Source organism: Loxodonta africana, chromosome 1, assembly GCF_030014295.1.
Source record: "Loxodonta africana isolate mLoxAfr1 chromosome 1, mLoxAfr1.hap2, whole genome shotgun sequence".
Taxonomy (NCBI): domain Eukaryota; kingdom Metazoa; phylum Chordata; class Mammalia; order Proboscidea; family Elephantidae; genus Loxodonta; species Loxodonta africana.
In genome coordinates, this window is record NC_087342.1 from 237243384 (window position 1) to 237258882 (window position 15499).

General features: G+C 49.4%; 1 protein-coding gene across 5 annotated transcripts in view; it reads right to left on the reverse strand.

The window, feature by feature from the left end:
• The window catches only part of RPS6KA2 (ribosomal protein S6 kinase A2), a 388441-nt gene that overhangs the window by 221299 nt on the left and 151643 nt on the right, over positions 1 to 15499 (reverse strand). For 3 of the 5 annotated variants that reach the window (XM_064293185.1, XM_003419211.4, XM_064293195.1), the window contains exon 1: positions 7884 to 8044. The exons of the other annotated variants lie outside the window; for them this stretch is intronic. In XM_064293185.1, coding sequence (XP_064149255.1) covers positions 7884 to 7982 — 99 coding nt within the window. In that variant the 5' untranslated portion in view covers positions 7983 to 8044. Of the gene's footprint in view, positions 1 to 7883; positions 8045 to 15499 lie in introns of those variants that run through there. 5 annotated transcript variants of the gene reach the window in all.

Genomic DNA, 15499 nt, shown 5'->3' on the forward strand with positions numbered 1-15499 from the left:
ATAGGGTCGCTAGGAGTCGGAATTGACTCTACGGCAATGGGTTTCTTTTTGGTAATCAGAAATAAAATCAGACCATTCTAGAAACAGCTCCTAGTGTTAGACTAGCTTTGTTTATTTAACAGTCAGTGCACAGAACCTGGAGCAAAAGACGCAGAGTATTTCTAGCTAAAACGCTGCTGCCTCTTCACTGGGTAGAAAACAAACTCGTCCTTAGCTCCTCTCTTCACCGTCCCCTGGCAGCATCCGCGTACACTGAATCACCCATGAAGCACCCATTCACACGAACGTTCCCTCCTGCCTTCTGCTGAAGCCCCACGTCTGTCTCCCCACTTCCCGCCCTTCTAACCAGTGGTCCTGGAAGCTGTCATGGAGAGTTGTCACTTCTCCTACCCACTTGCTAATGTTTCCACATCTAAGAAAAATGTCCACCCAGCATGCGAGAAACCGGTGAGATCCTGGGTAATCAGAAAGTCAGATGGTGAGGACAGATGCCGCATTTTTTATTCACTGGGCCTTCCTTCATCCTCTGTTTCCGAATGTGCGACAGATACACAGAAATGGCTGCGCTGTATGGGGTGTGTGGTGGGAGAGAGCACATGGGCTTATGGAAGGGGGTGGGTAAGGCAAAAGGAGAGAGAGACCTCAGTACTTTGGGTGGCCTTTTCTCGTGGTTTTGAATAAGCAGGAAGACTTTGGGGAGTTGTCCTGTGTGAAAGCATAGAAGTATTGTCACGGAATTGCAAAGACAAGGAATGCCACAGAAACATGGTCACAAATAAGGAATCAAGGGTAATATCCTTAAAACATAATAAAGCATGAAATAAGCAAAAAAAAAAAAAAAAAAGCAAATTAAGTATGTACTATTATGGACTATTTACTGTGGTCTTATCTTTTTTTTTTTCGGTTGTCAGAAAGCTTAATGAAGTCAGGTTACCATGAGGTTTATCTGGCTGTATTTACTGACAGCACCTGAAAATTATTTTTAATTGGAGATGGTTTTCAGGGTCTGGAAGAAGAGCTTCCCTATCAGGCACCAGGAATAAGCTGTGATGTTTAACTTCCCAGGAAGCCTTTTTTTATCCATGACTGCAGCCAAATTTGCTCAGGATATTTGCTAAGGGTCCTTTAATATTTACTTTATTAAGATACCATGTTACCCTTAAAAAAAAAAAGTTGCTGTCGAGATGATTCTAACTCGTGGTGTCCCCAGAGTGTCAGGGTAGGACTGCGCTCCGTAGGGTTCAGGTTGCTTGTAGATCGCCAGGCCTTTCTTCTGTGTGCCTCTGGGTGGACCGGAACCTCCAACCTCTCAGTTAACAGCTAACTGGTTAACTGCACCACCCAGGAACTCCTACCCTTAACAGGCGATGTGCTATTAAAATATTTTCATATGTGCCCATAGATAACCTTTGATTATTTGTGACCATGGGGAATAGAAACAAACTGACAATTGAGAGATAAAATAAGACTATTTGGACCCAATGATGCCAATGATTTCACAAGAGTTAGAAACTATAGCATGAAGCATGATGAAGTAGAGGGTCAGCAAAAAAGAGGAAGACCCTCAGTGAGATGGATTTACACAGTGGCTACAACAATGGGCTCAAGCATAACAAGGATTGTGAGCGTGGCTCAGGACCAGGCCGTGTTTCGTTCTGTGGTACACAGGGTCACTATGAGTCAGAACTAACTTGATGGCACCTAACAACAACAAGGCACTACAGAGCAAGCTTCTACTAACTTGTTTCTCTTCTCTCGCTAGATGCTGAGTTCCCTGAGTGCAGGAATCATGTCTTTATATCCCAGTTGCTTAGTTCAGGGCAGATGGTATGTGCTAAAAATTAGAGTGTACGAATAAAGTGAGACGCTTCTTCTACTTGATGGTCCACCACTATCAATCTTCCACATATAGAGGGCTGGCATTCTGTCCTCATTTACCTCCAGTTGCCTTTGGTAGAAATGACAAAAATGGGTAAAATGGCCCATCTGATAGGTCATCAAAAAGAACCCCCCCAAACTAAAGAGCCTTTCCCTAAATGAATGGACTTCACATATTGATACCTTTAGAAAACTGGCTGCCATCTTACTGTGAGTAAATAATATCACTTTTAATTAATTTAAAACCTACGTTCTTTCTTAGAGCAAACAGCTTAAAGAAAAAAAAATTATTAACATCTAATAGACTTTAAAAGAGCCCTGGCGACGAAAACAGTTAAGCCCTTGGCTGTTAACTGAAAGTTCGGTGGTTTGAACTTACCCAGCGGCGTTGTGGGAGAAAGACCTAGTAGTCTGCTCCTGTAAGGATTACGGCCAAGGAAACCCTATGGGGCAGTTCTATTCTGTAACACACGGGGTTCCTATGAGTCCAAAATCGACTCGACAGCACCCAACAACAGACTTTAACTTATCTGCAAGACTCACGCCCTTTCTAAGCACCTCTCCCTACCTTCCACAATGGTTAACCCATTAAATAGTCTCATTTTATCAATTGTCAGTTGGCTTCCATTCCCCGTGGTCACAGATAATCAGAGCTGGCTGTCTGCCGGTGGACGCTCTCTTGGGTACAGGCAGGCTGAGTGGGGGAGAGTCCTTCTTGCCTAGTGGGCTGAAGCTCTCTGTGTTGGGAGGTTGGGGATGGCAAGCATTTCCTACTTGTGAAGCTGCCTTGGCTCAGGGGTCATGACTGGTGACCACACTGGTAATGCACTCACAGATGACCTCCACTGACTCAGATGCAGACACTTCTGAGAAGGAAGAGGGACACTGACAGCTCAACTGGATGACGGTCACTCCATCTCAGCACATGGGGCCAGTATTATTAAATGGAACAATCTGGAACACAGGCTGGGAGAACTCATCTGGGTCCTATCTTCCACTTGGCGCTCAGGAAGGGTCTCTGAACTATTAATTACCAGGCAGGGGGTCTGCCACTGAGGTAGCATCAGCCATCAGTTCCCTAGGTCATGGCAGTAATCACTAGCTCAGAGGACCACTACCCACCAGACAATATGAAACATGTCAATAGACCCAGGAACTGTTTTCATTAATATTAATAACTAACAATCACTGACTGAGCAAATCCATCGTCTGACTCCCCGTTAAGCCTTTATATACAGTAACTCACTAATCCTCATGCTGTTAACCCTTTGAGGTAGGAACTGGTATAAGTTGTGTTCTACAGCGGATAAGAACTAAGCTTTGAGAGGCTAAGTAACTGCCACTGAAAGGTAGATCTGAGAATCCAGTTTAGGTGTATCTGATCCAAAGCCCAAATTCAAGTCCAGAAAAAGATTCTCTAGAATAATTTTAGGTTGTGGATCCCATTCCAAAATACCCCACAGAGTAAGTTCCTTTAAAAAATGACAACAATCACCCCCTTCCGTTCCTCATCCACACAAAGACCTAATACATGGTAAACTCCAACAACCATACGCCCCAAACAGCTACCATCAATAAGAGATAGCATGTGTTCTTACACCAAGAACTGCCTGTAAAACACTTCAGGAGCAAGTCATTTCCCCTCCCTGAGCCCCATCTCCCCATCTATGAAACAGGCTTTTGGGTGAGTGGTTGCCCCACCCTCCCTTCCAGCTATGGGCTGTGGTTCTTAGGCAATGTTGTCAACACCCTGGACTCAGAGCTTTATCAGAGTGAGGGTCCCGCAGGTGCTAAGCCCTGAGCCTTTCTAGGCTGTGCACACAGAGGGCCGTTAAGACAGCCAGTTGTCTTTAGAAGCCCCTGGGATTTTACTTGCCAGAGCCAACTATCTGACATCTCAGTTGGTGCAACGCTGATGCATCACAAAATATTTAAGTGAATTTAATTCAAGCTGCAAATTCATAAACTGTTTCCAAACCTGATTTAGTAACCTGGCTTCTGTGTCGGTTGGAGTTTACCAAATGCCATGTGCTATTTGTAAAGTCAATTTTAAAGGCAAGCAGGAAAACATCGGGGCTGAGTATCTCCCTGAAAGCCTCTTTAATAAAGACGGCATTATTTTAAACTTAAGGTCATTACTGTTACTTTCATGTTTATAACAATGGACTTTGGATGTCAAAAGTCAAAAATTTTTAAAGTCTCTGTGCATATTTCAAAACGCAAATTTCACAGAAACAATGAAAAACGCCCAGTTTCTTTTTCTAAGATGAGTTATCTTGTTCATCAGCCCAAACAGAGTAAATACGCATCTGTGACAAGTACTTTGTATGTCCTTTGTCTCAACCTCAACCTAATGGTAGACCTCCCATGCTAAGCTGTATGTGGCTTTGGCTAGTGCATCCTGGCCTATCATTGGCCAAGAAGATACAAATGAATAGGTCAGCTTCTCTGGGAACATAGAGGAAGACAGCTGGGCAGGACCGTGGAACATACTGGATAGAGGCACAAGGCTGCCACTCATCAGATCTCTCCCACTCAACAGAAGCACCATGAGGACTTCCATGTCTTATATATGTGGGGTTGCAGGGCTCAACAAAAATTCTAACAACTGGACAACAAACAACATCACAATAAATTCGAATGAATTGAAGTTGTCAAGGATTTCATCCTTTATGGATCAACAATCAATGCCCATGGAAGCAGCAGTCAAGAACTCAAAGGCCTGTTTGCATTGGGCAAATCTGTGGCAAAAGACCTCTTTAAAATCTTAAAAAGCAGAGACGTCACTTTGAGGACTAAGGCACACCTGACCCAAGCCATGGTTTTTTCAATTGCCCCAAATACATGCAAAAGGTGTACAATGAAAAAGGAAGACCAAAGAAGAACTGACGTAGTTGGATTATGTTGGCAAAAAATACTGAATATACCATAGACTGCCAGAAGAACCAACAAATCTGTCTTGGGGAAAGTACAGCCAGAACGTTCCTGGGATGTGAGGATGGTGAGACTTCATCTCGCTTACTTTGGGCATGTCATCAGGAGGGCTCCCTCTCTGGAGAAAGATATCATGCTTGGTAAAGCAGAAGGTGAGCGAAAAAATGGGAGACCCTCAATGTGATGGAACGACACAGTGGCTGCAACAATGGGCTCAAAGAGCAATGACTGTGAGGATGACACAGGGCTGAGCAACATTTCATTCTGTTATACACAATGTAGCTAGGAGTTGGAGCTGACTTCACAGCACCTAAGGACAACAAACAGGGCCCAACACACAAACACATGTAGAAGAAATGAGCTGGTAAGCTCTCAGCAAGTCTCTTTTTTGCCAGGTCGACCCCAGCAACAGGGTGAGGAGAGTAAACCACACCTACCTGGATCTTCACAAGCACCACAACATGGCAAGTAGGTGAGTGCATCTGTGAAGAAGACACTCCTGCCTTTGTACTGGACATCTTTTTTAGGCTGCTGTCCACATCTAGGGGCCTGGTGATGCAGTGGTTAAGCGTTTGGCTGCTAGCCAAAGGTCGGCAATTCGAATCCACCAGCCGCTCCTTGGAAACCCTGCAGGGCAGTCCCACCCTGTCCTATAGGGTTGCTGTCATGGATTTGAATTGTGTCCCCCAAAAAATATGTGTCAACTTGGTTAGGCCATGATTCCCAGTATTGTGTGGTTGTCCTCCATTTTGTGATTTTCCTATGTGCTATAAATCATCATCTCTTCCTGTGGTTAAAAAGGATTAGGTGGAACATAAGATCCTTGCTCAGGTCACATCCCTGATCCAATGTAAAGGGAGATTCCCTGGGGTGTGGCCTGCACCACCTTTTATCTTACAAGAGATAAAAGGAAAGGGAAGCTAGCAGAGAGTGGGGACCTCATACCACCAAGAAAGCAGTGCTGGGAGCAGAGCATGTCCTTTGGACCCCAGGTCCCTGCACGGAAAAACTCCTAGTCCAGGAGGCAACTGATGAGAGAGGGCCGGCAGAGAGAGAAACCCTTCCCCTGGAGCTGGTGCTCTCAATTTGGACTTTTAGCCTACTTTACTGTGAAGAAATAAATTTCTCAATGTTAAAGCCATCCATTTGTGGTATTTCTGTTATAGCAGCACTAGATGACTAAGATAGTTGCTATGGGTCGGAATCAAGGGTATGGCAATGGGTTTGGGTTTTTTCATGTTTGTTTGTTTCTGTGTACCTAGCAGGGAGTCTGGCACATATTGAGTGCTCCTTAATGACTTGCTGATAGAAAACATTTCTTTCTAGTCAGTTTCACCTTCTGCATATTTGATGGCTGATTTATTTACATTTTTAGAAATGTTATTTTCATACTGACAAAACCTCACTGGGATGCCTATGCCCTAAAATGCACACTGTCTCCCCAGGCACTCCCCAAGCTTCCACCCCAGGTCTTCCTGCCAAACCCCAGCAACAGAGAGTACACGGTGCCCAGGGTTCCCGGACGCACCAGGTTCAGACCAACTTCTAGTGCTCCTTCTGGAAGGGCACCTGCAGCCTGCTCACACTCGCCTTCCTTTGCAAGGGATGGTGAATGGAGGGGAGAGGGGCTGTCTAATACACTCGGCACTGGGATAAAATGGGAAATCAAAGCTTTTTTGATGAAAAGGCAAATACCATTCTGAGCTTCTGTTCTTATCCCAGGAAAATTATTTGTCCCAGTGATCATATATTTGATTTCTGTCAACGTCGGATTTAAAGCAAGCCCTCCACCACTAACTGCTGAATAGATGTTCGCCCGTGAAACGTGCTTTTTCCTCTGAAAAGGGCCACTGAGGGCCGATCTGCTAGTTCAGGTTCTGATTCAGTGAAACGTAACAGAAACTTTTAAACAAGTAATTCCCAGCTGCCTTTGTATGTATCCCTGAGGTTTCCTTAAAGATCTCTCAGTCATTCCAGAAGCCATGCCAGCGCCTCATATCCTGGCCGCAGAAACAAAGAACCCCAAGATGAAAAATGTGACATTGTTCCGAGGGACCTGCCTTCATCAGAAACAAGCAAAGCAGCCCCCCCTCCCCATGCTAGGTTCCGCCCTCTGGGAAAGGCAAGCGCACTGTCAAAAGCAGTCTCTACGTTACCCCCTCCCTCCATCACAATGTTTCTTTTCCCTTCTTCCCCCGTTTAGCCATCTACAGATCCAACAACGTCACATGGCCAGGGGTGAAGAATAAGATCTGGTTGTTGGGGGAAAAAAAAGAAACAACACCAGAGAGAACCGTCCACCATGACTTTGGAGAGCTGGAGTATGACAAGCTGAGGGACAGGACGAAAGGACATAACCCTCAGGGTCGTCTGGGTGTTCTGGACAAATGTGCCTCCAGCCCAAAGCTGCAGCGATACCGCATCAGGCACTTGCTAGGGAAAACCTAACAGACCGGCCCGAGCCCAGTGGTGCTGCTGCTGCTTTCTATGGTTAATTCTACCATGATTTCAAAGATCCCGCTGGTCTACTGTGTGCCTCCGGCCACTGCCCAGATACACCTGGTCGGCCACCAGCATAGGTGACGCCGTGGGGAGGGCGAGGCACTCGGGACCTTTGGGAAGATGCTCTGAGCACCGACGCACCGCGCAGGGTGCCCTCGGCTCGCGAGCTGGACCCCCCACCCCCGCTGCACACCCGCACCCAGCTGGCGAACAGAGCAGTACCCCGCATCCTTGGCCGACAACGGCATTTAATACCATTACCAGGCAGACTCGCTATGAGTCGCAACAGACTCGATAGCAACGGGTTTGGTTTTTTGGTTTGCAGTCCCCGCTGGGGACCCAAGGACCAGTCCAGCCGTTACAAAGTCACGACCAGAACGCTTCGAGCCATTCGTGGTTGGATCTGAGGACACCAGGACAAGCTTCTACGTAACTTTCTTAACTCGCTGACACGGGTCTCAGGCGCCGTCCTGCCGGCGAGTCCCTCCGCTCCCCCCTCCGGAGCGCGCCCCTTATCGCCTCCGCCTCCGCAGCTGCCCGGTACCTGCGCGCACGGGAGGGTGACATACCTCCAGCCGGCTGAGACTGGAGCTCTTGGAGCGCGACTTCTTGCGGAGATAGACGGAGAAGAACCTGCGCACCGTGAACTTCTTCATGGTCACGTCCATGGCCCCCGGCTGGGCCCCGCGCCGGGCAGGAGGAGCCGCGGGGCCGGCGGGAGGCTCGGGCATCCCCGCGCCCAGGCGTCACCTCCAGGGGCGCGCGGCCGGTGCGCCGGCTCGGTCCCTGCGGCGGCGCGGGCAGGGGACAAAGGGCGGGCGCGCCGCTCCCAGCTCAGCCTCCCCGCGGGCGCCGCTCCGCCCGGCTCCGCACCCCGCCCCCCGCCCCGCCCCGCCCCGCCCCGCCTCGCCTCCGACTTCGCCCGCCCCGCGCCCCGCCCCGGCTCCGCCCCGCACCCGAGTCTGCCCGCCCCGCCCCCGCCGCGCCCACCCCGCGTCCCCTCACCCCTCCCCGCCCCGCGCCCCCCACGCCCGTGTCCTTCCCCGGCGGGCGCCCCTCCCAGCCCCGCGCCCCAGGTCCGCTCGCCCCTCTCCGCGCCGGTTCCGCCCCCGAGCCCCCGCCCCGCCCGCCCGCCAGCCTCCGGGCGCGGCACCGAGGAGGGTCCAGAGCCTGCGACGCCGCTCCCGCCCGGCAGGGCCACCTCGAGGCGCACAGGGTGGGCACGGCCGCCCGCGCCTCTGCCGGCTGCGCAGGTCCCAGCCGGGGAGCTTCCTTTTCTCTTCTTCAAGCGCGCACACGCACACTTGCCATCATGCTTTTCTGTGCCGGACAAAACTTTAATTGCTAATTAGCAAACGATTTTAGAAAACAGTGAAAATCGGCGTAGCACAGCGACCCCCGCTCCACCCGCTCCCCGGACCCCGCCGGCGGCGGCACTGCCCGGGACGCGCCCAGCACCGGGTCGTCGGCCCCCGCCCCCGTCAGTCCCCTCCTCTCTGCCGGTGGTGCGGACGGGTCCCCACGTGACGGGCCCCGCGGCGGCCGTGGGGAGCCCGCTTCCCAGGGCTGGAGAACAAAGACCTCCGGGCCCGCATACGGAAGACTGGCCACACCGACAACTGATCAGCCTGAGCACAGGGAACTCCGGGACCGGGCGCCCGGTCCGGGGAGGGTTCCAGGCCGGCAGCTGGCCGCCGGACAGAGGGGACCGGCCTTAAAGGGAAACGCACATTCTTCTCCTTTTTCTAGAAATGCTTCAAAGGGTGCGGACAGCCCCGGGTCTCTGGGCTCCTGGCTCCGTGCAGCCTGCTGGGTTTACTCTTGCGCTGCGGCCACGTGCTGGGTTTACGTATAGAGAAGCCGAGCTCATCACCTAGTACCACCACCGCCTCCAAAGACCGCACTGATGCGACGCGCGTGTCTGGTATCGCCCTTTTGCAGGGCAGGTTGCAAAAATCCGTGTGTGGTTGTATCCTTTTGGCTGAATCAAATTATTCATACCGGCGATAGGCTATTTCTATGATCGTGGGTGAAGAGGGCGAGGGCTTTAAGTCCACACTGCGTCTAGGTAGGTCATTGCTGAGGTCAGACCTCCTTCCCCCTGCCCCCCTGCCCCGGGTTTGCTGGAGACCAGGTTTTTGTGAAGGCTGCAGCGCTCTGTAGTGGGCAGCGCAGGCGGTTAGTGTCCGCGCTGAAGCTGCCTCTTCCTTGCGGGGAGTTTGAGCACAGCGGCACGCGCTGGGCGTGAGCCGGGCACACCCGCGCAAGTTGTGGGGAGTTTGGGCACACCTCCACGCGCCGTGAGCGAACCGACTACACCTGCACGCGATGTGCCTGAGCCAGGCACACCCACACGCGTTGTGGGGAGCTTGGACACACCTGCATGCGCTGTGAGTGAGCTGGGCACACCCGCATGCGCTGTGGGAAGCTTGGCACACCTCCATGCACTGTGTGTGAGCCCTGGCACACTGACGTGTTGCGGGGAGCTTGGGTACATCCCTACCACCTGTGAGTGAGCCTGGCACACACACGTGTTGTGGGGGAGCTTGGGCACACCTGCTTGCGTTGTGAGGCCTGCTCATCTCTGAGAGGAGGATGTGAATAACACCTGTCACACTTGACTTCCTGAGTTACTGAGAGGCTTCAAGAAGATGAGTGTGTGTTTGTGCTTTCTCAGTTAAAAGCTGCATTGATTTTCATATGTTACATCAGGAGATCTATAATGGATATTTTTTCTCAAGATGACTGAGGTGCAGAGTCCCACCAAACATTTCCTTTGACTGCTTCTCAAGATGAGGTGTGCACCTTGAGTTCCTCTCACACCAGCTTCCTGCTTCATTCTGAGGTTCTGCTGGAAGACTATGGGTCTGTACTCTCAGAGGCAGCTTTGCCCCTGCCCTGTGTCCCTCTTGGTACGACTCAGGCTTCCTGGCTCTCAGCCAACACAAAGACAGAGACAGGACATCATCAGGCTGGTCTCGGGCTCTTGGGCACCAGGTAGGGGCAGCTCCATCAAGTCCCTACCTGCAGAAGGGCTGTAATACTGGTCAGAGGCAGGAGGAAGGGCATCTTGGCTCATGACAAGAGCCCACAGCAGGTGTAAATCAAGGCTTGTGTCCTACCAGAAAAGGCATTCTGAGCTGATGTAACAGAATTGGAAAAAAAAAGAAAAAACAAACCCATTGTTGTTGAGTTGATTCCAACTCATGGTGAACCCATGTGTTACAGAGTAGAACTGCCCCATAGGGTTTTCTTAGCTGCAATCTTTATGGAAGCAGTTTGCCAGGCCTTTCTTCTGCAGAGCTGTTGGGTGGGTTTGAACTGCCAACCCTTAGTTTAGTAACCGAGTGTAACCCATCTGTCTGTGCCACCCAGAGACTTATGAAGCACTTATGGTTGCCCCAAATCTAAGTGCAATAAAAGTACTCTATTAGACTTGGAAATCTCAAAGGCAGAAAAAAAAAATAAAAGCTTTGATACTCCAACTATGGACTTCAATGCTAGACAGCAAGTACGTTTGCCTTTGTTCTCCTCCTGGTAAAATACAGATATACCGCAAAACACAGACATACTGCCATCTTCAGCAGTCGTTTAACACCTCTTCATGTACTTAAAAAATCAGCCATTGAAAACCCTGTGGAGCACAGTTCTACTCTGACACATGGGTCGCCCGCCATGAGTTGCAGCTGACTTGATAGCAACTGTTCCCCCCCTCCCTTACACTTACATAGTGAAATCTTCCAGGCCACCAAATCTGACCCAAGCCATGATATTTTCGATTGCTTCATATGCATGTGCAGTTAGACTTTCTGAAAGGAAGACCGAAGAACTGATGCCTTTGAATTATGGTGTTGGCAAAGAATATTGAATATACCATGGACTGCCAGAAGAATGAACAAATCTGTCTTGGAAGTACACCCAGAATGCTCCTTAGAAGCAAGGATGGTGAGACTCCGTCTCATGTACTTTGGACATGTTATCAGGAGGGACCAGTCCCTGGAAAAGGACATCATGCTTAGTAGAGAATCAGCAAAAAAGAGGAAGACCTTCGATGAGATGGATTGACACAGTAGCTACGACGACAGGCTCACACACAGCAACAATGGTGAGGATGGTGCAGGACCAGGCAGTGTTCCGTTCTGTTGTACACAGTGTCACTATGAGTCGGAATCGACTCGATGGCACCTAACAACAACACGCAGTGAAGTCTTCCAGACCACCAAATCTGGAGTACCAGGACCAGTTTTAGCTTGGGTCCAAATGATCCTTACCAAATTCCAGAAAAGAAAACACAGACTTCCTAAAGGCTCATGCCACGGGATGCCGTGGGAGATGATTAGAGAAGGCAGGAGCTTTGCAGACCTCTGGCGTCCCGCTTTCCTCTCACCTCAGCACAGAAGGTTTGCGACTGGACCCCGTGGTCCTGAGCTTCTAAGAGAGGACCAGGTTGGCTAAAGCGCATTCAATCCAGTTCAGGCAGTGCTGCCTGAACCCCTAAGAATGCTGGGCGCTCCACTTAGTGTTAGGGGTACCAGAGTGGCTATGACAAGCTCCTGACAGCAAGAAGTTCCTAGTCATGTGGACAAGGAGGTGCGTGCATGGACAAATAGAATACAGGTTCATCTACAACGTGAAGATGTGTGTAAGGAACTTCTCTGGGAACAGAGATGTGAAGTCAGTTCTAACCAGAGGCGGCATTTGCTGTGAATCCCTGGGCACGAGTGGACGTGTGCAGGGCAGACAGGAGGGACTAAGCCGAGGGGGCTGGCTCTGACATCATCCCAGCTGTCTCTTCACCTGAAAGCACACTCTTGCATCCTCCCGGCACTCTGGAAAGATTCCCTATTCTCAGTGTACCTGGTATCCTGAGAGTGCGCTGTGACTTGTCATTAGTCAGGTGCCAGGAAGGTCTGGTCCTGTCCAAGCAGTCCCCTAATGCTATGGAAACTCTCAGGCGTTAAACCTTCATCTAGTCTCATAATGTATTCCCCATAAAATTACACCTCAATCTGGTGTTATGTCTTAACTATAAAGAGAACATTCTATCTCGATGAGGACTAAAGCTTTGTGGATTGCTGGTCGACAGCAGCTGAACCCATTAGGGCTCCTGGTCAGTTTGTCCCGCTTTTGCAGAGAGACAGCACACCCAGGCTGCAGTAGGGACAGATGGGGCCACCACACCAGGCCTCTGGGGACACGTGGCCATGTCAGAACTCATCTAATCAGGTTCCCTTTGAGACAGGCCCCCAGTGAACAGAGAGGAGGTCCTTTGCCTCCACAGAGGGGCCAGAGGAAAAACCAAACACGAGGTGCCATTGAGCCGACTCCAACTTACGGCGCCCCCATGTGTGTCTCTGAGTGGACTTGAACCTCCTCCAATCTGTCAGTTACCAGTTGAGCACGTTCACTGCTGGCACCCCCAGGGACTCCAGGTATCATCAGCTCAGACAAGCATGGTGTGAAAGGACAGAAGTCAAACTTCTAATTGAGAGAGATACACAGAGACTGATGTTCAGAGCAAGAGCTTGGAGACGGGGTGAAGAGAAAGCAAACGAGGGAGGGTCTGAAGACACCAAGCATGACAGCCACTGATGACTCCAACGTGAATATGAGGTGTCCGAATCAACTCGACGGCAGTGAGGGCAGAATGGCCTATAGTCAAGGACTGAGGAAATGAAATCCGCTGAGGCAGAGGAGGTCTATTCCACTTCCTCTGGATGCTACTGTGTGAGGATGTGACGTCCAGAGCTGGTGCAGCTACCTTGGGGCCACGAGGTGATCTAGCTCTCATGCTAAGGATGACATAGCAGAAAACTGGACAATCCTGGAACCCCAAAAAGGAACTACATTAGCCAACTTCGGGGCTTATTTTTATGAGAAAAAAAAATCTATTAAGCTGGTTTTCTGTTACTTGCAGCTGAAGGAATCCTAACCAATACACTTAGCAAGCAGACGCTACCACTTGCTCATTTGACTTATCTGTAAAATGGGGCTATTGAATCTGATTTTTATAAAAATAATATAAGATTATTTTTAATAGCTATAATATTTATAAAACACTGCATGGATGAAAATGCTGTGAATAAATTCTGTGTGACGAGAAAAGAGTAACTCTAAAACATGGGAATTTTATTTCTGTCAAATGTTTCGATAGCTTGACATATTTTCATACCATACATTTCTGAAGTCCTAAAGACATTAGAAAAAGTCAAACAGACAAGAGACAAGGGGAATCATGGAAGAAAACACAAGGAAGATGAAAACGTAACTTGAATAAGACCTGTCATAAAAGCGCATCAACAGTAGCACAATAAACCGCCTGACCACGATGGGAATGCTGAGCTGGGTTAGAAATTCGTGTTCATGCCTCGTTAGTTGTCTATCACGTCTGTCTAGCATCCACTTTAGCATGGATTTGTATAGAAGAACCACAGCAAGGAGGCGTGTCTCCATCCATCCAGCAAATACTTATTGATCTTCTACTCTCTATCTGCTTGGTGGGGGGAGCACTGGAGAGGGAGGCAGCATTGCTCCCTGCCCTGACAGGCCCCACAGTGCCTATATCCTAGAGAGGTGACAGGTAGTCCAGTTATGAGGTAGAAAGTGCCATCTCAGACCACATCTGAGGATGAGTGAGAGCTTGCCAGGTAAAGGGGAAAGGAGAGGGGATCCCCTGCAGGGAAAGGACATGTTGAAGGCCGGCGAGATCGTGGTACAAAGGACGCTTATTTTGGCTGGAGTGTGCGTGTGGGCACCAGTGCATGTGTGTTGGGGTGTGGGTGTGGGGCAAAGGAGAGGGTGGGGTCTCCTCATAATGGACCCTGACGTGAGCCTGACTTGAGGAGCCGCCGAGGGGCTTTGAATGGGAGAGCAACAGGGTCACTGTGGATGCTCACCCAGAGGGCGGCCCCAGTCTGTCCACTTCTCTACCTTTTTCTGCTACTTTCTCAGTACATGCGCCATCTCCTGCCTGGACCACAGTAATGACGTCCTAACCTGTATGCCCACGGTCAGTACACACATGGGTCATCCTAACCAGCAATGCTCATGCAGAGAGTTTATTTAGAAGTGGTCTTGAATTCTCCTCAACTCAGTGCCTAGCAGAAGCAGACACAAACGCTCTCTGGAGAAGCGCACATTAAGCCCAGGCTTGGAAAGAGTCCCTCAGATACAGTTCCAAGCCACGAGAGCGCATCACCACTAGACACAAAATCCACAAGGAAATTGGGTATCAGTAGAGATGCTGGCAGCAGCTGTGCACAGAGGCAGACACATGAAGATTCCGGCTACTGCAGTTATCAGATGTAGAATAAAGACAGTTAAATTTAATATGTCTAAGGAAACATAAAGCAAGGATGGAAAATATGATTAAAGAACAAGAGACTATAGAAGTGACCTAGTGGATATAAAAATGAACAAAACATTTCTAGAAATGAAAAGATGTACTTAATATGTAAAAAACTCAAATTAAATACAGCTTAACACAGATGGACTATTAAATAGCAAAGGAACTGCTAACGGTAGATGAAAGGTAGATGTAAAACACTCAGTACGATGTAGGAACCTTGCTTAATAGAATGCGCATCTGAAAGTGAAATATTGTGAGTTAAATTTCTACCCTGTGTTCAATTGTGTGACCACAGGCAGGTTGCTGAAATTGTCTGGGACTCTAGAACTTTGGTTCTCAACGGGGAGAGATCATGCCCCCAAAGGGGACATTTGGCAATGTCTGGAGACATTTTTGATTGTCACAACTGAATGGGGGCTACTGGCATCTAGTGGGTAGAGGCCAGGGATGCTGCTAAACATCCCACCATACACAGGGCAGCAACCACAATGAGGACCATCCTGCCTAAATTGTCAGTAGTGCTGTGAGTGAGAAGCCCCAGTCTATATGATGAAGGACAGAGAGAGGAGAAGGGAGGGAAGAAGGAAGACGAGGACGAGGAACCTGTGGTCCTTTTTTCCCCAGGTTACCTACAAAAATGGTGATGTTAAACTGGTGTGTGGAAGTGCTTTGTAAATTGTAAAATGCTCAACAAAGCTGTTATTTGTAAAAACCCTAGAGTTTCACACAGAAAGTTAATGATAGGACTGGGAAGGGAACAGACAGACTCTCCATTTCTAGAATTTTTATCTGATATCTCTCTTTATTAAACTGTCTCAGGCTGCTAACCAAAAGGTC